The sequence below is a fragment of the Phaenicophaeus curvirostris genome, chromosome 2, assembly GCF_032191515.1.
Source record: "Phaenicophaeus curvirostris isolate KB17595 chromosome 2, BPBGC_Pcur_1.0, whole genome shotgun sequence".
NCBI classification, from domain to species: Eukaryota; Metazoa; Chordata; class Aves; order Cuculiformes; family Cuculidae; genus Phaenicophaeus; species Phaenicophaeus curvirostris.
In genome coordinates this window covers 79,292,744-79,310,395 of record NC_091393.1, presented here as the reverse complement: position 1 = coordinate 79,310,395, position 17,652 = coordinate 79,292,744, and the positions used below count along the sequence as shown (strand labels likewise).

Here is a 17,652-nt window from a genome sequence, read left to right as displayed (position 1 = left end):
AATACTGTGTTCAGTTCTGCCCCTCACAACTACAGGAAAACATACATGACTCCTCAACAAGTCATCACTATGCCAAGACCCGTACTCCAGAACTACACTATCATTACACTCTCCAGACTTTTGCATCACCAGAATTAACTACCAAGTAAACCTACTACAGAAATAATACAATCATGTTCATTTTCTAGAGCTACTTTCAGTTACACATATGAGCCAGAAGGACCAATGCACTTAAAAAGTAAAGGAACATTTTATAGAAACAATTTTGAAAGGAAGCAAAATACTTATTCCATTCAAGGCACCTGGTGCTTTAAAACACAGCTTCATACATGCACAATTTGAATTCAAGTCTACAAAGCCTTACAGTAAAAACCACAACTGTTTTAAAATGGACGTTTACATAAGGACTTCTTTCATCTTACATTAAAACACAGCCATTCAAGATGTACAAGCTTATTTTGAACTGACTTGATTTCAAGACACGACAACCCTATAATGGCTCCTCAGGCACTGCCTGAACACACTAGAATTGTAGTTCAAAGCAGTACAGCTGCATATTTTGCTTTTGGTGAAAGCAATCATCTTCCTTTCTCTTTTATCTAAATGCATCTTTGACAACTGCTCAAATATTAAATTTGGATGCACCTGACACTTCCTGGTGCTATCCTTGTGCTTGTAATCCAATGTAAAAGTAACGAACGCCTTATTTAACAGTGCTCTTGCTAACCTGTTATTGTGCACCTGACAGTCCTTTCAAGTGTCTCAATTTAAGCAAATGAGAAACTAACTTTGAAGGAGGCTAATTATACTGACTTAAGTACAAACTAAATATTTGTGTTTTCATTTTTTCTTTATCTAGTAATACCATGAGACTAGTGTAGTCTTTTCAGTGTAGCATAAACACAATGCAGTAAAGCTGGATTTTACCTCCAACTTCAAGTCATTACGCAAGCTGCTCTGGTTTTAACTCCTTGCCTTTAAAATGACTTTGCTATTAGGGCTTTTTTTTTTTCCACTTTTAATTGGTATATATCCTCTCTTAATGCAAGAAACATTGCTACATTAGGTCTGCCAGGAAGAAGACTATGGAGAAGCTAATCTGTATCTGAGCATGTGAGTAACAACAAATTCAAGAACTGCTTCAATTTTAACACTATGAACACTTTAAGAAGCCTAATTAAAGAAATTTTATCCTTTCTAAGACTGGCATCTGCTGTTAATAACTTGAAGGATGATTACAAGCCCATATTTACAATACTTTTGTAACAGTTTTTAACAAGCTGCATACCTATTAACAAACCATGTTTCTTAAAAATTGCTATAAAGCTCAAGGAATTTACTACATGGTAGTAACTAAGCCCAATTTAACAACCTGCATCCAGTTGTATTTTCTCAACTGAAAGACCAATAATGCTTTCTTCAACACTATTTTTTTTGAAGTGTTCCATCTCACAACATGTAAAGATTGTTGTTTTGATTGTGCTTTGAAGAAAGCAACTACAATATTAAAACATTCGCTTTTGAAGCAGCTAACTTCTTTTGGAAACAGTGATCTAAAGAGCAGAAGCTCCACGCAAGCTAAGGAACAACAAGGAACAGGTTGCAAAATTTGCGCTAGATGAGGGTACTGGCAGCTCTTACTGCCAATAGAACTTGCTCCCAAGTAGTACTGGGAGCATCAGCAATCTACCAACTGTTAGCTGCCTTTTCTCAACTGAAGTTGAAAATTACATTTACAATTACTGAGACCTCACTCTAATTCATATCACCATAGTCAAGGTCACTTGCATCTCACTTTCCAAACCACATAGCATACAACTAGATTAAAGCACCTACATAAAACATGTACATATCAAGTTTACTTACCACAAATTTTCAGAGGTGCCTCTAGTTCCAGGAGAATAGGCTGGCTAAGAAATATTTCCCGTGATTTTATGCACAAGCCCCGAACTTCTGCTTCGGTCATCTGAACAATCTTCCCAGGACGACATCCTCGTACTGAAATGAGACGTTTAACAACTGAAGGTAACTATCACACAGGTATACAGCAATAGGTAAGGACAGGTGAGCTGTATTTGAAATCTATATTTGATAAAAAGCCAGTAGCACAGTCCAACTTATCTACCAAATCTGTCAATTATTTATTCCAATGAATTATACACAGGCTTGTTTACACTTTTCACAGCTGAAATTGCCATATTAGAAACATCCCACTAAAAGCTATGAAATTTTGATGAAATCCTCATTCATATGCAATGGGTCTTGAATTACTGAAACCTTTACACCCAAACAATGACACCCTCATTAGAATGAAACTGAATTCCTAAACCAGTAAGTCAGGTACTCAGACCTATATTTAGCACTAAGTTTTCAAAAGCATTCACATGTCATTGCACTCCAACCAACATCCTCTGGCAAGTTTATCTGCAGCTGCTTCTTTCAACATATATTGATATGATGCCTCTGTTGGAGGCTTTAATGGGTCTTTAATGAGGCAGTAAAACAGAACAAACGCGTCTGCGCTTTGCCTGATCCACTTCAGGCTTGCATCTCAGCATAAACAAAATTTGAGAGTTCAAACTAATAAGCCAGAATGTATCAGTGTTTACAACAAGCGAACATCCTGTTCTGCCATCTGCTTTAGATGGAAGCAACATTCAGCATTAAACAGCAGTAGTACCAACAAAAGAAAGTGGTATGAAATTTCAGCAGTTTAACTCCAAATGCTTTCAACCTCATATACAGGAAGATATTACTTTGTATAAATTTTAGCAGCAACTTCAGGAAGTCTAAGAAGTCAGATCTATGAACAGAATAGCAAAAACTATTCCATCACTTAAGTTCCTGGCTTGCCTGCTTAACCTCTCCAAACAGAAAGTTAGGCTTGCCTTTTTTTTTTAAAAAAAAAAATCAATATAACCTCCTTTTTCCTTTTTTTCCACTTAGGTCCTAGAAAACATGCTTTACCTACACTGAAAAGGGGAAAAAGCGTATGAAGGGCAACAGTTTGACCTAGGCCACCTAGTACAACAGTCTGAAGCGCTAAAATGAAAAAGCTCAGCTCTGGTTATCACTGGATACTTCTCCCACTGCACATCAGACCAGTCCAACACTGCACTATGAATTTTTATTTTTAATAAACACCGGACACTTATTAAACTGAGGTTAGGGAGCAGCCACAGGAACACGCGAAAAGGCAGAAATGAAGAACAGTTTTCTCAAGCAGGGAAGAAAAGACATGAAACTAGATCCTGGCATTGCCACTTAGAGTCCTAAAGGAGCAAGAAGGCTAGTATATCTGCAGTGATGATACACTGGAAATACTTTGCTCATTAGTATCCCACAAGAACAAGGCTGTGGAATACAGGACTTTTCAGTGAAACTCTGAATCAGTATCAGGTGATATTCACCATATGGTAAGTCACATTCTTTCTGATAATTAAGACTTCAACTATACTTGAGAAAGCTAACAGCTCTTCAGTAACACTTTTTTTTCTGGGTTTTTTTGTCATGTATTAAGATGCTGGCTTATATATTAAAAGAATACAAAGGCAGACATTAGATACAATCAAGGTGACTAGAAAACAATAAATGCTTACAGGCTTCTATTTCACCACATAAAATGTCTACTAAATGATGCACTTATAGCTACATCTTCAGCCCCAAGGGGATTATTAGCAAAAAGAAAAAAATCTCAGACTTGGCAGCTTGGCATAGGAATTGACTATCCAATTTGTGAGATAACAAAATGCTCCAATGTTCACCTTTTTCAAACACTCGCACTCCAGTAGCTTATAATCATCCCTTTCATAGACCAGAAACTCATTTTGGTAGGCACAATTAAGTGTTACTATACATAAGGAAGCTCCCACTTGAAAGAGCAGTCTTAATAACACAATGGCTATCATTTTATTGAAGCAACTGTTATATTTTAAGCCCACAGCTTATAACATCAAGGTCACGCTGTAGAAGCATGCGGCACAACTATCTTTTAAGTCCCATTTTCCCCCTCAACAAACTGCATTCTTTTAAACTGTTTTGATAAGCAATGACAATTTCCTCTGTATTTAACTACTCCCATAACGTTTTGCAACACCTGAATTAAGCCATTTTATGCAGAATAAAACCAAGAATGACTTAACTGCACACCTTTTACATCCACTCTAGTTTCACAAGTAAAAAACAGTGAAGCCCACCACATAAAACATTAATGTTATAATAAGTAGCACCAGACCAAGCAGAGAGTCCAAAATTGAGACAACAGTCCAAGGAGGGCACACAGAACATTTAGAATAACTTTGATCCAACTAGTATTTCTTGGAACGCCAGCCTCTGGCTCCCTTTGAAACTCACATAATGGCTTAAACTTAGAACAATTGCTTTATAGGATTGAGGCTTTAGGTGCTGCTGGATTTTTGCACTAGAAGACAGTAAACATGCAACTTCTGACTTCAGAATTAACTGCCATAGTCAGTGCATCCAGTACCTTGATGTCAGTTTTTAACTTTTTAACTGCAGAGCCTTAAATGTTGCAAGCCCTTAACAGACAAACCAACAAACAGGGCCGTAACTTATTACCACACTTTGGATTCTCCAGATAAGAGAAGTTTCTACAACTATGCTTAGTATGTCACACTCAGAGCAGAAGACACACACCCCCCCAATGATTGCAGCTACTTCCCGCCCTTGGGAAGGGTATAAACCTGGGCCACCACACCTTTACAAAGGCAACCCCCAACCCCACCCAGAACAGTCAGCAGCTCCACGTAGCAAACATGCAAGCTCAGTCACATTTGAACTAGTACAAAGCCTGGGGTTTCATGAGGAATCATCATCAAAACTATAGTTAAAAGAAAGTAAGTTTTCCCCCACAATCCCCTGATCAACAATAAGGGTACCACATACTGAAAAACGATAAGCTACTGTGACCATGGAAGCCTCAGCACTTTACTGGATTCACAAAGGCACTGAAAGGTACACCAAGCAGTCATTCGGAACAGCTGTGCCACAAGTACACAAGCAAGACTAAACACATCTTTCACTACAACTTGAATTTTGTTTCCTTGACTCAGCTCAGCACTGTATTGTAAACAAGACTATCTCTCACCATATTTAGTTTCTCAAAAGCCAGATCCCCAAGAACAGAATTAAGAGGAAGTTATGAAAATAAGATCAAGACTCTAAGTTCTTCGGGCTCATTCAAAAACTACTATAGCTAATCATTCTTAAAACACACAAGTCATAGCCACATGCATCAAAATTCGTAGCTCAGAGTAAGCCCTTAAGAACACTGAGAAAACCATTATTCTTAATGGTTGTCATTTACCCCAAGGAGAAACAGCATCTCAACATTAGACATCAATTAATTCTCTTTAACCTGAGATGCAGATACTGTAAACAAGCTTTGATCAACTCTTCGGTAGGGACAGCAATTCCTGTTGTAAAACACAATCCCACCTTTGCTGCAAGGAACTTAAAGCAGAGTCATACAGCAGTGAATAAAGAGAATTAAAATCAATTATATGTACAGTACTGTCAGACTACTATATCAGCACAGTAGATCCTATAGTAATCCAAAAGCTGCTATAATCAATAAAGCTGCATCTACACGACCCTTGATAAACAACCTTAACAAGTCTACAACGATTAGTAATCCAAGACATGAGTTGCAGAGGCAGGAAAGAAAAACTTCAGCCAAAAAAAAAAAATTAATATCTTCAACCTCACGGCAGAGTAGCAGATTATGTAAGCAACACTGGAGAGGAATTAAAATAGTGCTAAGGAAAGTGAGTGAAGAACTGGCTGCTGGGAAGTTCCACAAGCACCACTTTCTGCCATATCTTTCATGAACTGGGGAAAATACATCAACCTATGCTGTCACACAGTTTCTTGATATGGCTCTCTAAGTAAGCTAGCTGCTCATTTTGTGGCATCATTAATAGCAGTTTCTTCAACTACTAAGTCAGCTGTGGTATTCACAGCTGTTCTAAGCATTTAGACCGTGTTCTCCAATACCACACGTTCTGTTTACTGGACAAAAAAATCATGGTTTTAGTGTAACACTAAAATCCAGACTTCTCCAAAGTCTCATAAAAAATTAGGCCAGCATTACTGCTAAGCAGCCGCCTCCTCCTTTCCATACACTCAGCTTTTTTTTGCAGGCATATGCATTTCTGTGGCCACACAAACCGCATCAGTGAACTGATCTTTTCTTTCTAGTACAAAAACACAAAACAAAAGCATCATCTAGATGGTTCCCCAAGTTGAAGAATACATCCACTGTGAACTTGGGCTAGGACTAGTGAAGGAATAAGCAGATGGTTCTGCTTCTTTTCACAGTAGCTCCAGCCAAGCTTATTTCTGAAGTCATGGCTTTAGAGATCTATTTTGCCAGAACACACCTAAAAAAACCACCCCAAACTACAACACAAGACTGCAAGCATGCAATTTTACAAACTGCATACAAGCAACTCGCACAAGCTTACATTCCCTTCCCCCTTCTGTGGAATGTTCAATGATTGATGATGAGCAGCTATGACTTTGAACTATTCGTTCTTACACTTCAAAGTACTTTGGAGTATTTGATGAATCCTAAACAGCTTCTCAATAGAAGGAGCAGGATGGATTTGGAAGCCAAGGGCTGTGAAAAAAAAACGAACAGTCCTTACACTGATTTTGGAAATGTTCTGAAGTTATTAGCAGTCAGCATTTTTCAAATCCAAGTTACAGATTTTCATGGTTTCAAGTCAGGAATTGGATTTTAAACAAGTGTCTTATTTTGGAAAGCATCTCTCCCTCAAAATATTTTCTGTTATTTGAATTGTTCAGCTATCATCCAGAAGCAGTTATTCCCCATCTTACAGCAAAACACAGAGTTAAACCAGCAACACAAGTTTCCAAAGTTTCAGAACTGCTGTAATAGAACTAAGCTTAGAATGGCTTTCATTCATGTTTCACACTGGTGGATAACAGCAACATAAATGAAGCTCTGACAGAGCTTTGCACAGTTCAGCAAAAAGCATCCTGCTGAATACACAGCTCCTCTGCATGACGTATGCAGCAAAGCCCTGTACCTCTCCTAGGGTACGTTGCCAAACATCCCACTAAAAATAGAAGAATCAGCCTTCTAGAAGTTTTTTCTCCTGAAGAATTGTGTACTTTCATATCCAAGTAATCTTAAAATCTTAAGTTTGCCTTCACTGGATGCCCTCGATATTAAGCATTTTGCTGAATAACACAGTCACTGCTTGCAAACTCATTTGAACAGGACTATTAAACATCAAACAAATTCACTGACGAGTAAGACTGTTCAAGCCTTTAATTTCTAACCAGGAAAACAACCAAACCATTAAGTGGTGTTATTCTACCCAAACTTGAATTTACATTCTTAAAATATATACTATCCAGCAGAATTAACGCTCGTCAAGAAGGACTGTCATTAGAAACTAGTATGTGAAGTTGTTCCAGGGGACACCCAAATAATCCCATGAAAAGACGCAGATATCCCTACATCAACCTCTACCTATCCTATTTTATTTTCACAGACCATTTTCATCCTTACACAGAGGTTCCATAAACCAATTGACAGTCTCAGTCATTTCGTATCATGCACAGTTCCAAGAATTGCAAGATTCAATGTGGGAGGACAAGATCACATAAGTTACTCCATTCTGTAAGCAAAATATGCAACCTTAATGCTTGTTATTAGTCTGTATTTACCGTTTGCTTAATTATACTTGAAACAAAGTCAAGCCAAGAGCAAAGCATAAGGTAGAAGCCTCTCATTATGCTACATTATACAAAAAATGGTAGCAGTTCCTGTTCTAGTCCACTTGGAATGCTAACCTACAACAAAAATCTCAAGAAACAAAGAATATCAGTTTCTTTCTCAAAGCTCAACTTTCTTTTCCTCTAAAGCAGCACTAATGAAATTCCCAAAATTCGAGGAAGGTAGAGGCAAATTGCAAAGTTACTCCATAACTCCTGAGAAGTACCAAGGAGAGAAGTTACTTAAGCTGGAATACAAAAAGGTAGGTTTTAACTCAACTTTTGCACCCCTTAATTTTCCCAGGTATTTAACTAATACAGTTTGATGGGATATGCACACAAGAGCTTTGTATAAAGCTAAGCTTTGTACTAAAAAAACCACACAAAACCCCACAGAAGACAGTGCTGTCACACTAAGATGACCTGGCCAATCTAAGACAAATCAGAGAGCAGTAAGAGAAGGTGGTAAACAGGTTCATTTCTACATTCAAACACGTTGCATGAAACGCACCTTAAGTTACAGTCACGAGTAGATTCCCCTATACACATCCCTCCATTTGCCGAGTACAGCATCTGATCTGCCCAACTCAGAGCCAAACAGGCTACACTTCACTTAACAGTGATAAGCCATATTTTGTGGTTGGTTTGCTGGTTAGCCTTCCTTTTTAAAAATGTTGCACACCTACATTTGGTGGTCACTAATGAGCATTTAAATGCAACTATTAAAAATCCTTTTATCTATATTAAATGAAAACAGTGCTTCTCTCTTTTATACAGTGATTTAACTGCACTGTGAGCGAGACATTGAATGATTCAAGTAAAAACCGTGCTGTAGAATGTCTAAATGAAATAGTTACCGAATCATGTAGCCTTCAAGTGGAAAAGCAGACAGGCAGAATAAAGGCATACCAGCTCACATTGCCTGATGCTGGGCTCTTGACTCAAAAAATTGCACTGAGGGCCAACCATCTCATTTGTCATGCACTTAAAAGATGAACCGGATGACATCTGCACTGCTGTACACACCCAGAAACAAACACTGTTCTTTCTATCCACCCCCATTTAATACAATACCCACCCTCCTAGAAACATATCAAACCTGCCCATTTTCTTCTTCTCTCTAAAGACTATTTCCAAATTACATCCTCTGCAAGAAACTCCTTACTAAGTACTCTCTGCTTTTTTTTCTAGATAGCAGATTATCCAGTGATCTTGCAACAAAGCAGGTAACAATCCTTGTTCATTCAAGGCTGACCTCCATGGTTTGTTTATATCATTCTATTTTTCTTCTCTACAACTGCCTTTCTTTTTCAGTATCAGTTATGGAGCCTGTGGAACTAAAAGCACTACTAGTGTACCATACCACATCATCACGCTGGCTGGATATGTTAATTAGTTAAGACACTAACGAAGCAAGAAATACATTATTGACCATAATACACTAAGCCGGCAGCTCTACAGCATTTAAAAAGAATAAGGAAAATCTCAATTATTTCACAAGCATTTAAAATCCAACTTCTATTTGAAAAATTGAATAATATTCAAATTTCTCTTTGCCACAACAGGCAAGATCTCTGAAATCAGAAGAAAATGAAGACTGCAGATTTTCTAGCAGAAATCACATGACATGGTAAAAACAATACACAACCAGCTTTTATTAAGGCAATCATAAAAAATAAAATCATACTTTCAGCTGAGCACTGAAGCAATAACCATTCTCCATATATATTGGAAGTCTGACAACTCCCTCATACAAATATTTCCCAGCTTTCTTGGTGGATTGATACTCTAAGAACTAGCAGTCTTTCTAGCCTAGTCAAAAATAACTTTATTTTGGAATAGATCCACATTAAGCTCCATTAAATGTTAAATTGTTAATTCTAAGCAGGTTGGCTACATTTAGGCAAGCAAGGGGTTTTGCCTAGACAAGGTAAATTTGTTTGTGCAGCTTTATAAATAAACCCTCCTCACAGAAATCCAGCTCATATTTAAAGCTACTATATGTCTGTGTTTCCCCAAGTACACCCTCTCTTCCATATGGTAGACTCCTTAGTGTTTACCAAGACAGATACCGATATATTATATGGTGTAGAAAGTCACGTTCAGCTGGGCTGCCTTATATCCAGGAATTTTAAGAGACATTAACAGTACAAAGCCCAACACTCGAGACAGAAATATGGCAGTCTTGCTTCACACCACCCACAGCACTCTTTACAAGTAAGGTCACACCTACTCCAGCATCCCTGCTTTGATATACCTCCCATAGAAACACAGGCCAACAGAGCTGGGGTTGTTCAGCCAGCAGAAGAGAATGCTCCAGGAAGACCTTATAGCAGCCTGCCAGTACTTAAAGGGAGCCTACAGGAAAGATAAGGAGGGGGCTTCATTAGGGAATGTAGCAATAGGTCGAGGGGTAATGGTTTTGCGATGAAAGGGGAGATTTAGATCAGATATTAGGAAGAAATTACTTTACTGTGAGGGTGGTGAGACACTAGAACAGGCTGCCCAGAGAAGCTGTGGATGCCCCATTCCTGGGGGTGTTCAAGGCAAGGTTGGATGAGGCTTTAAGCAACCTGGTCTACTGGAAGGTAACTCTGCCCCTAGCAGAAGGGGTGGAACTAAATAAGGTCCCTTCCAACCTAAACCATTCTGTGATTCTATGATACAGAGAGAACTTTTCCACACATCATTTAAATTTAAGTTAGCTTTGAGCCTGTCTTAAAGGCAAGCTTGATGTATGTTTAGCTCAGCATTTTTGCAAATTCCAGGGCTTTTCCTACAGTGGGATACACTGCATGCCTAGACAGGGCAAAACACAACATCAATAAGCAGCAATTTCAGCTGCAGAGACTAAGAAAAGCTGCAGTTGAAAAAATAAAGACTCTGCTCATTCCCAGAGAAGAGAAGGCTCATGGAAGGCTTTATTGCAGCCTTTCAACACTTCAAGCGGGGCTATAAAAGATGAGGACAAACTTTTTGGTAGGGCCTGTAGTGATAGGAGAAAGGGTAACAGCCTTAAACTAAAAGAGTGTCACTTTGACTAGATAAAAAGAAGATATTTTTTAGGATGAGGGTGGCAAAATCCTGGAAAAGAATGCCCAGAGAGGTGGCAGATGCCATATCTCTGTAAACATTCACAGTCAGGTTGGATGGGGCTCTGAGCAACCTGCTCAAGCTGAAAATGTCCCTGCTCACTGCAGCAGGAGGGTGGACCAGATGATCTTTAAGGGTCTCTTCCAACCCAAACTATTCTATGATTTTATAGTCCATATCTGCTGTACTCATGACACTTGTGCGTGTGTTTACTCCTGTGCTGTCCACAACTAAAATGGGCTGGGAAAATTTATCCACCAGATGGCATAGATGGGAAGGTAGGAAGAAAAAAAAAATTAAAAATCAACAAGAAACAAGTCCACACACTGAAGCAAAGATGTGGCTAGCATCTTCTCATGTACCATAGTACAACTAAGCCTGTCTTGCAACTACAGTTCAGAATACCCATTAAGAAGGCAATGGCCTGAAGACTAATTTGGCTTCTTCACTTCCATGCTCGTATATCAGTCCAGAATTGTTTTAGCAAAGCCGTGGAATTCTCTGTTTCCATCACCTCAAAATCTTAGCAGATTCACTTGTAAGTGATATGTTTATCAAAAGTAATCTTATAATAAAGCTCAAAGTATCTCTACGATCAGTCAGGCACACAGCTAAGAGCACTAGCACCTCTCTCACTCTTCTCTGCTACTAAAGAAACAGGAATGTGAATTTAATTCTGGAGGCAGAAGAAATACAAGAAAGCATCACTACATTTAAACTTTATGCATACAATATACAGTTTAGTTTTACTTTACTGCAAACAGAAGTTATTTATAAGGTATCACTAGTTAGTAACCAAGAACTAAACACAATGCAAGAGACAGTCGATTCAAAACAAGCTCTTACCATTCCTAAATTCAGCACTTAATCAATGAATAACGAGGACAAGAACTTGGTATGTGAAAAAGAACATGGAAACCAAGAGCTCAAATACTATAAGACTATCACCATGCATTACATTATGGCTCAGTTGAGTCTTTCTGAAACATATCTCCAATATAACTCAAGAGTTAATCAATCTGGCTTTCAGCACTCAAAAGATCTCTGAAATAAATATACATTCAAGATAAGCATGCATGCAGAAGGCGTTGAGGGTTGGAAGATGTTCTTGATGAATTCTCCCAAGCAGCCTGGCTGTAAGGCCCCCTCACATTGATCCAGAGAAAAGAAACCACCACATGGCAGGTAAGACAATCTAAATACTTAATTCCAATCAAAAGGCAAGTTAATGTGTCATATATCCCAACTGCTATGTAGTCTTGAGCAACAAGGGTAAAAACAGCTAGAGTAACCTAATGAAAGAACTCATGACAGCTAATAACACAACGTAGAAACAGGTGTCACCACACAGCAACCTAACAACGGCAGGGAAGTTTCCTGTTGCTGGGGCTTTTGATACATATTTGCTATCCTTTAAATAAATTTACATGCAACAGCCCCTGAGAGACAATTGTAGGCTGCTATTCAAACTTTAAGCTATCCATCTCACTAAAAGTAAACAAAAGGACTAAACCTGTACTCCCACAACAACATTTCATAAAAGTGCCTTTTTACTATTTCAATGTGCATTTTTACAGCTCAAAAGCCACATCTCTTTCTCCTTTAAGACAAAGTTGAAGTGTAAAATAATGGAGACAAAAAACTTACTTTAAATTAATTAACTGCTCCAGAGATAAGAGTCAACAGAAATTTTTCTGTGCAAGCAGTGTGGGGAGGGAGTCATATTCACTTCAGAAGAACAGGTCAGCTAAACAAGAGCATGAGATCCAGAACGTGAGCTGCCAATTGTACGAATGAAAAAAAACCCCAAACCTTCACTGTGAAACACTACTATTTGAGCAACATTAACTATTACACCCTAGCAGTACAACAAATACAATATGTTAAATGGAAACAAAAATAGTTCACACACAATGCATTCTTCTAATTGTTTCTTTTTTTCCAAATAAAACCTGTAAGAACCTATTCCCTTTCATATCAAAGATGTTGTATAAGGCACTCCTACTACTGTTAGTAGGATTCAAAGAGAGGAAAACCACCTCACTTCCCTTAAGAAATTCCTAGTCTTCACTCGGAGGGAGAAAAAGACTGAGAAACAGATGAAAAATTATTAGCAAAGCCTGGTTCTGAAGTCATACATGTATATCCCTAATGATTAAAATACTATGGAATACAAAGCACAAGCTAGGTTGCTCAGACACGAGGCACCCAACCATAACTAAAAAGCTAGAAAGTTGCAACACAAGTATTTATGGTGTATGTTAAAGTTATGGAACATGTATTTTAAAAGTCTTAGATAAAAAAAAAAGAGGATAAGATAAACAGAGTAATATTTAAGATAAGCGGGAGCACAACAATCCAGCAAGCGGCATACTAAAACACTGCAGAAGCCCGCCCTCTTACAGCAATCTATATTTAAGTGATTACACTGATGAGCAAAAAAATACCTTTAAAATATGTTTTCAAAGTGTTTCTCAAAAAAACCCACCACCATACATCTATAAGCATTTTGATGTCCTGAAAAAGATCTGCACTACAACGTCAATGTTTACTAGGTTACTATTTGTTTTGTCTTACAAACCTACCTACTAATCTGGATTTCAACACCCAGAAAGAGGGAGTTTTACCTATATTGGTAACCAAACTTTGACTGATGACACCTACTAATCTACACTGCATACCTTAATTCACAAACATAAGCACAACTGCCTTTACATACTTTAAAATCTTGATTTCAGTGTTCAGAATTAAGCTTCACACATAAACAGATAGCTACAACTAAAAAAAACCTCAAGGCTACAAAAACTCTGTTTTGTAGTAATTCTACCAAACAAAATTTTCAAACTAACAAACTTGTTTCACATCCAGAACTCCACATATACCACAAATTCATTTCTATAAGCCTTCTGCAAAGTGTTCCAACTACCCAAGGAGTACAGCAACCAAGTAAGTGAACAGAACATACCTATGCATGTACTCTCATCTCCAAGACACCAGGTGTTTGCTGAATGCGCAATCAAAGACGAACAGGAGAAGAGGCCTAACAAGACTAAAGATTCAAGCCATAACTTAAAAAGAAAATCCTAGCAGTGGTTCCTCAGCTTCTCCAAAAACTATGTAAGAACAAAAAAATTTCAGTTTCCTCACTGTGAGACCTCATCTGGAGTATTGTGTCCAGTTCTGGAATCCTCAACATAAGAAGAATATGGAGCTCTTGGAACAGGTCCAAAGGAAGGCTACAAAGATGATCAGAGGGCTGGAGAACCTTCCATATGAGGACAGGCTTGTTCAGCCTAGAGAAGAGAAGGCTCCAAGGACCTCATAGCAACCTTTCAGTACCTGAAGGGACTACAGGACAGCTGGGGAGGGACTGTTCACAAAGGCTTGTCGTGACAGGATGAGGGGAAATGGCTACAAACTGGAGAGAGGCAGATTTAGACTAGACATAAGGAGGAATTTCTTCACCATTGGAGTGGTGAGGCACTGGAACAGGTTGCCCAGAGAAGCTGTGGCTGCCCCACGCTTGGAGGTGTTCAAGGCCAGGTTGGATGGGGCCTTGGGCAGCCTGGTCTGGTGGGAGATGTCCCTGCCCATGGCAGTGGGGTTGGAACTGGATGGTCTTTAAGGTCCCTTCTGAAACAAACTATTCTACAATTCTGTAATTACATTAAAGGGAAGGTTCACTATGTAACACACACAAAACTCTTCATAGCTTTTACTAGGCACCCAGGAGAGCCGCTTCTGGGGTGTTGGTTGACAGTTGGGGTGTTCTGGGGGTGTTGGTTGACAGCGACTGAACATGAGCCAGCAGTGTGCCCAGGTGGCCAAGAAGGCCAATGGCATCTTGGCTTGTATCAGAAACAGTGTGACCAGCAGGTCCAGGGAGGTTGTTTTCCCTCTGTACTCGGCACTGGTGAGACCGCTCCTCGAATACTGAGTTCAGTTCTGGGCCCCTCACCACAAGAAGGATGTTGAGGCTCTGGAGCGAGTCCAGAGAAGAGCAACAAAGCTGGTGAGGGGGCTGGAGAACAAGTCTTACGAGGAGCAGCTGAGAGAGCTGGGGTTGTTCAGCCTGGAGGAGGCTGAGGGGAGACCTCATTGCTCTCTATAGCTACCTGAAAGGAGGTTGTAGAGAGGAGGGTGCTAGCCTCTTCTCCCAAGTGACAGGGGACAGGATGGCCTCAAGCTCCGCCAGGAGAGATTTAGGCTGGACATTAGGAAAAAATTCTTCACGGAAAGGGTCATTGGGCACTGGAACAGGCTGCCCAGGGAGGTGGTTGAGTCACCTTCCCTGGAGGTGTTTAAGGCATGGGTGGACGAGGTGCTAAGGGGCATGGTTTAGTGTCTGATAGGAATGGTTGAACTCGATGATCTGGTGGGTCTCTTGCAACCTGGTTATTCTATGATTCTATGATTCCATGACTCTGGAGACTGCCCCATGGGCAGGCAGAGGAATGTCAGGGCACTTAATCCCTCTGCTCCCACTGACACTCATGAAGACACAGCTCCATACCTAACACAGATCGCACACGAATCTAAAACACAGAATAGTGCAGTTGACCTGAACATAGGACAGAATAAGGCCATCACTAAGCCAGCAAGGCACCTCCAGCTCAGCCCTCAGCTAGGCAGCCACACCGCGGGGAAAGGGAAGAAGGAAAAGCAAGGCATTTTTGTCTTTTACATACAATCATAGAACGGCTTGGGTTGGAAAGAACATTAGAGATCACCGAGTTCCAACCCCCTGCCAGGGACAGGGACACATCCCACCAGGCCAGGCTTCTCAAAGCCAGATCCAACCTGGCCCTGAACACCTCCAGGCACGGGGCAGCCATAGCTTCTCTGGGTAACCTGTGCCAGCGCCTCACCGCCAAGAATTCCTCCCTAACGCCTAGCCTGGATCTTCCCCCTTCCCATTTAAAGACATTTTTAAACCGGAAAGCAGCAGCCCCGCTTCCCCTGGCAAGGGAGGACGGACCTCCCCCAACCCCGGCACCCACCAGAGGATGAACGCTGCCACCACCCCTCACCCCGGCTGCAGCGCGGGAAGCGTTGGTTGGGGGAGGAGGGAGGAGAAGGCGCGCGCGTCCCCTCGCGCTCCCCAAGGCTTGATGGGGAGGTTTGGGGGGGGGGGGGGGGGGGGGGGCGCGCGCGTGGCGGGCGCCTCGACTCCCCCCCCCCCGCACCCCCCCCCCCACTTTACCTTCAAGCAAGCGGGTGATGAGGCTGTCCACGTTCAGCTCCCCGTCCGCCATTTTGTGGCCACCACGGCTCTCTCAGGAGTCCCGGGCGGGGAGAGGGGCGGGGTGGAAGGCGCTTCACGAAGGAGGAGGAGAAGGGAGCGGTGGCCGCAGCTCGCGGTGTGGCTCCCCCTCCCGCCTCCCCCCTGCGGCCGTCCGGCTCCTCCCGCGCCGGCAGCCAGAAAGCGCCGCGCCCGCTCCCTCGTCGCTAAACGCGCGCGCGCGCGTGTGTGTGTGTGTGTGTGTGTGTATGTGCGTGTGCGAAAGCCGCCACCCCTCCTCCCCGCGCCTCCTCCCGGCCTCAGGAGCCGCCACGGCGCATGCGCCTCCCCCCCTCCCCGCCACGGCCACCCGCGCCCCGCGCACGCGCCGTGAGGGCTGGCGGGACGTGAGGCGCATGCGCGGAGACGCCGCTATCCTCCCCGGCCTGCCTTTTCCCGCGCGCGCGCGCGCGCCTCGCGGTGCTGCCGCGCACCGCCCTGCGGGGTTGGCGGGAGGGAGGTGCCCGGGTGCTGCTACCCATCACCCCGTCCCTCCCTCGCCGAGTCGGCATCCATGGCCTTGAACACCGGCCTTGAACACTTCCAGGGATGGAGCATCCACAGCTTCCCTGGGCAACCTGTTCCAGTGCCTCACCACTCCCATAGTGTAGAAAGTCTTCCTTATGTCTAGTCTAAATCTGCCCTTCTCCAGTTTATAGACGTTCCCCCTCGTTCTATCACGACAACCCATTGTGAACAGTACCTCCCAGCTTTCATGGGCCTCGGGACCGCAAGGCTGGGTTGGCCCTTGCTCTGGGTCGTCTCTTCTTTTGGGTTACCTCTTCCTTTGTGTCATTCCTTCCTCCGTGTCAGCCATTCCAAGAATGGAAAAGACCTTTGAGATCATCAAGTCCAACCGTACCTGTCTGCTACTAAACCATATCCCTGAGCACTTCATCTACCAGTCTTCTCAATACCTCCCGGGATGGAGGCTCCATCACTTCCCTGGGCAATGCCAGTGTCAAATAACCCTTTCGGTGAAGAAATTTTTTCTAATGTCCAATCTGAACCTCCCCTGGTGCAACTTGAGGCTATTCCCTCTTGTCCTATCGCCTGTCACTTGGGAGAGGAGACCAACACCTGCCTCTCCGCAACCTTTCAGGCAGTTGCAGACAGCAAAATGGTCTCCCCTCAGTGTCCTTTCCTCTAGGCGAAACAGTCTCGGTTCCCTAAGCCACTTCTCATTAGACTTCACCAACCCCTTCATCAGCTTTGTTGCTTTTCTCTGGACACACTCCAGGACCTCAATGTCTTTCTTGTAGTGAGGGGCCAAAAACTGAATACAGGATTCAAGGTGTGCTGAGTGCAGGGGAAGAATCACCTTCCTGGTCCTGCTGGCCATGCTGTTTCCCCTGGATCCACACTTTCGGGCTCTGGATGATGTACTTTTACTGCCAGGGCACCTGCAGCAGCCAGTCCCAAGGGGTTGGCATGCCCCCATGGCTGCCTCTGTAACTCTTTGAGGTGGCTGTGGAGATAAGCACTTGACACTTCTCCAGGTTCCCTGCTTC

General features: G+C 42.0%; 1 protein-coding gene across 1 annotated transcript in view; it reads right to left on the bottom strand.

Annotated features, from left to right (window-relative positions):
• The window catches only part of PPP1CB (protein phosphatase 1 catalytic subunit beta), a 30,885-nt gene extending 14,619 nt beyond the window's left edge, over positions 1-16,266 (bottom strand). Inside the window, exons 1-2 of the mRNA XM_069852616.1 lie at positions 16,064-16,266; positions 1,867-1,998 (exon numbers count right to left, since the gene is read on the bottom strand). Of these exons, the coding sequence (XP_069708717.1) occupies positions 1,867-1,998; positions 16,064-16,115 (184 nt within the window). The 5' untranslated portion in view covers positions 16,116-16,266. The remainder of the gene's footprint in view (positions 1-1,866; positions 1,999-16,063) is intronic.
• Positions 16,267-17,652: the final 1,386 nt, after the last annotated feature.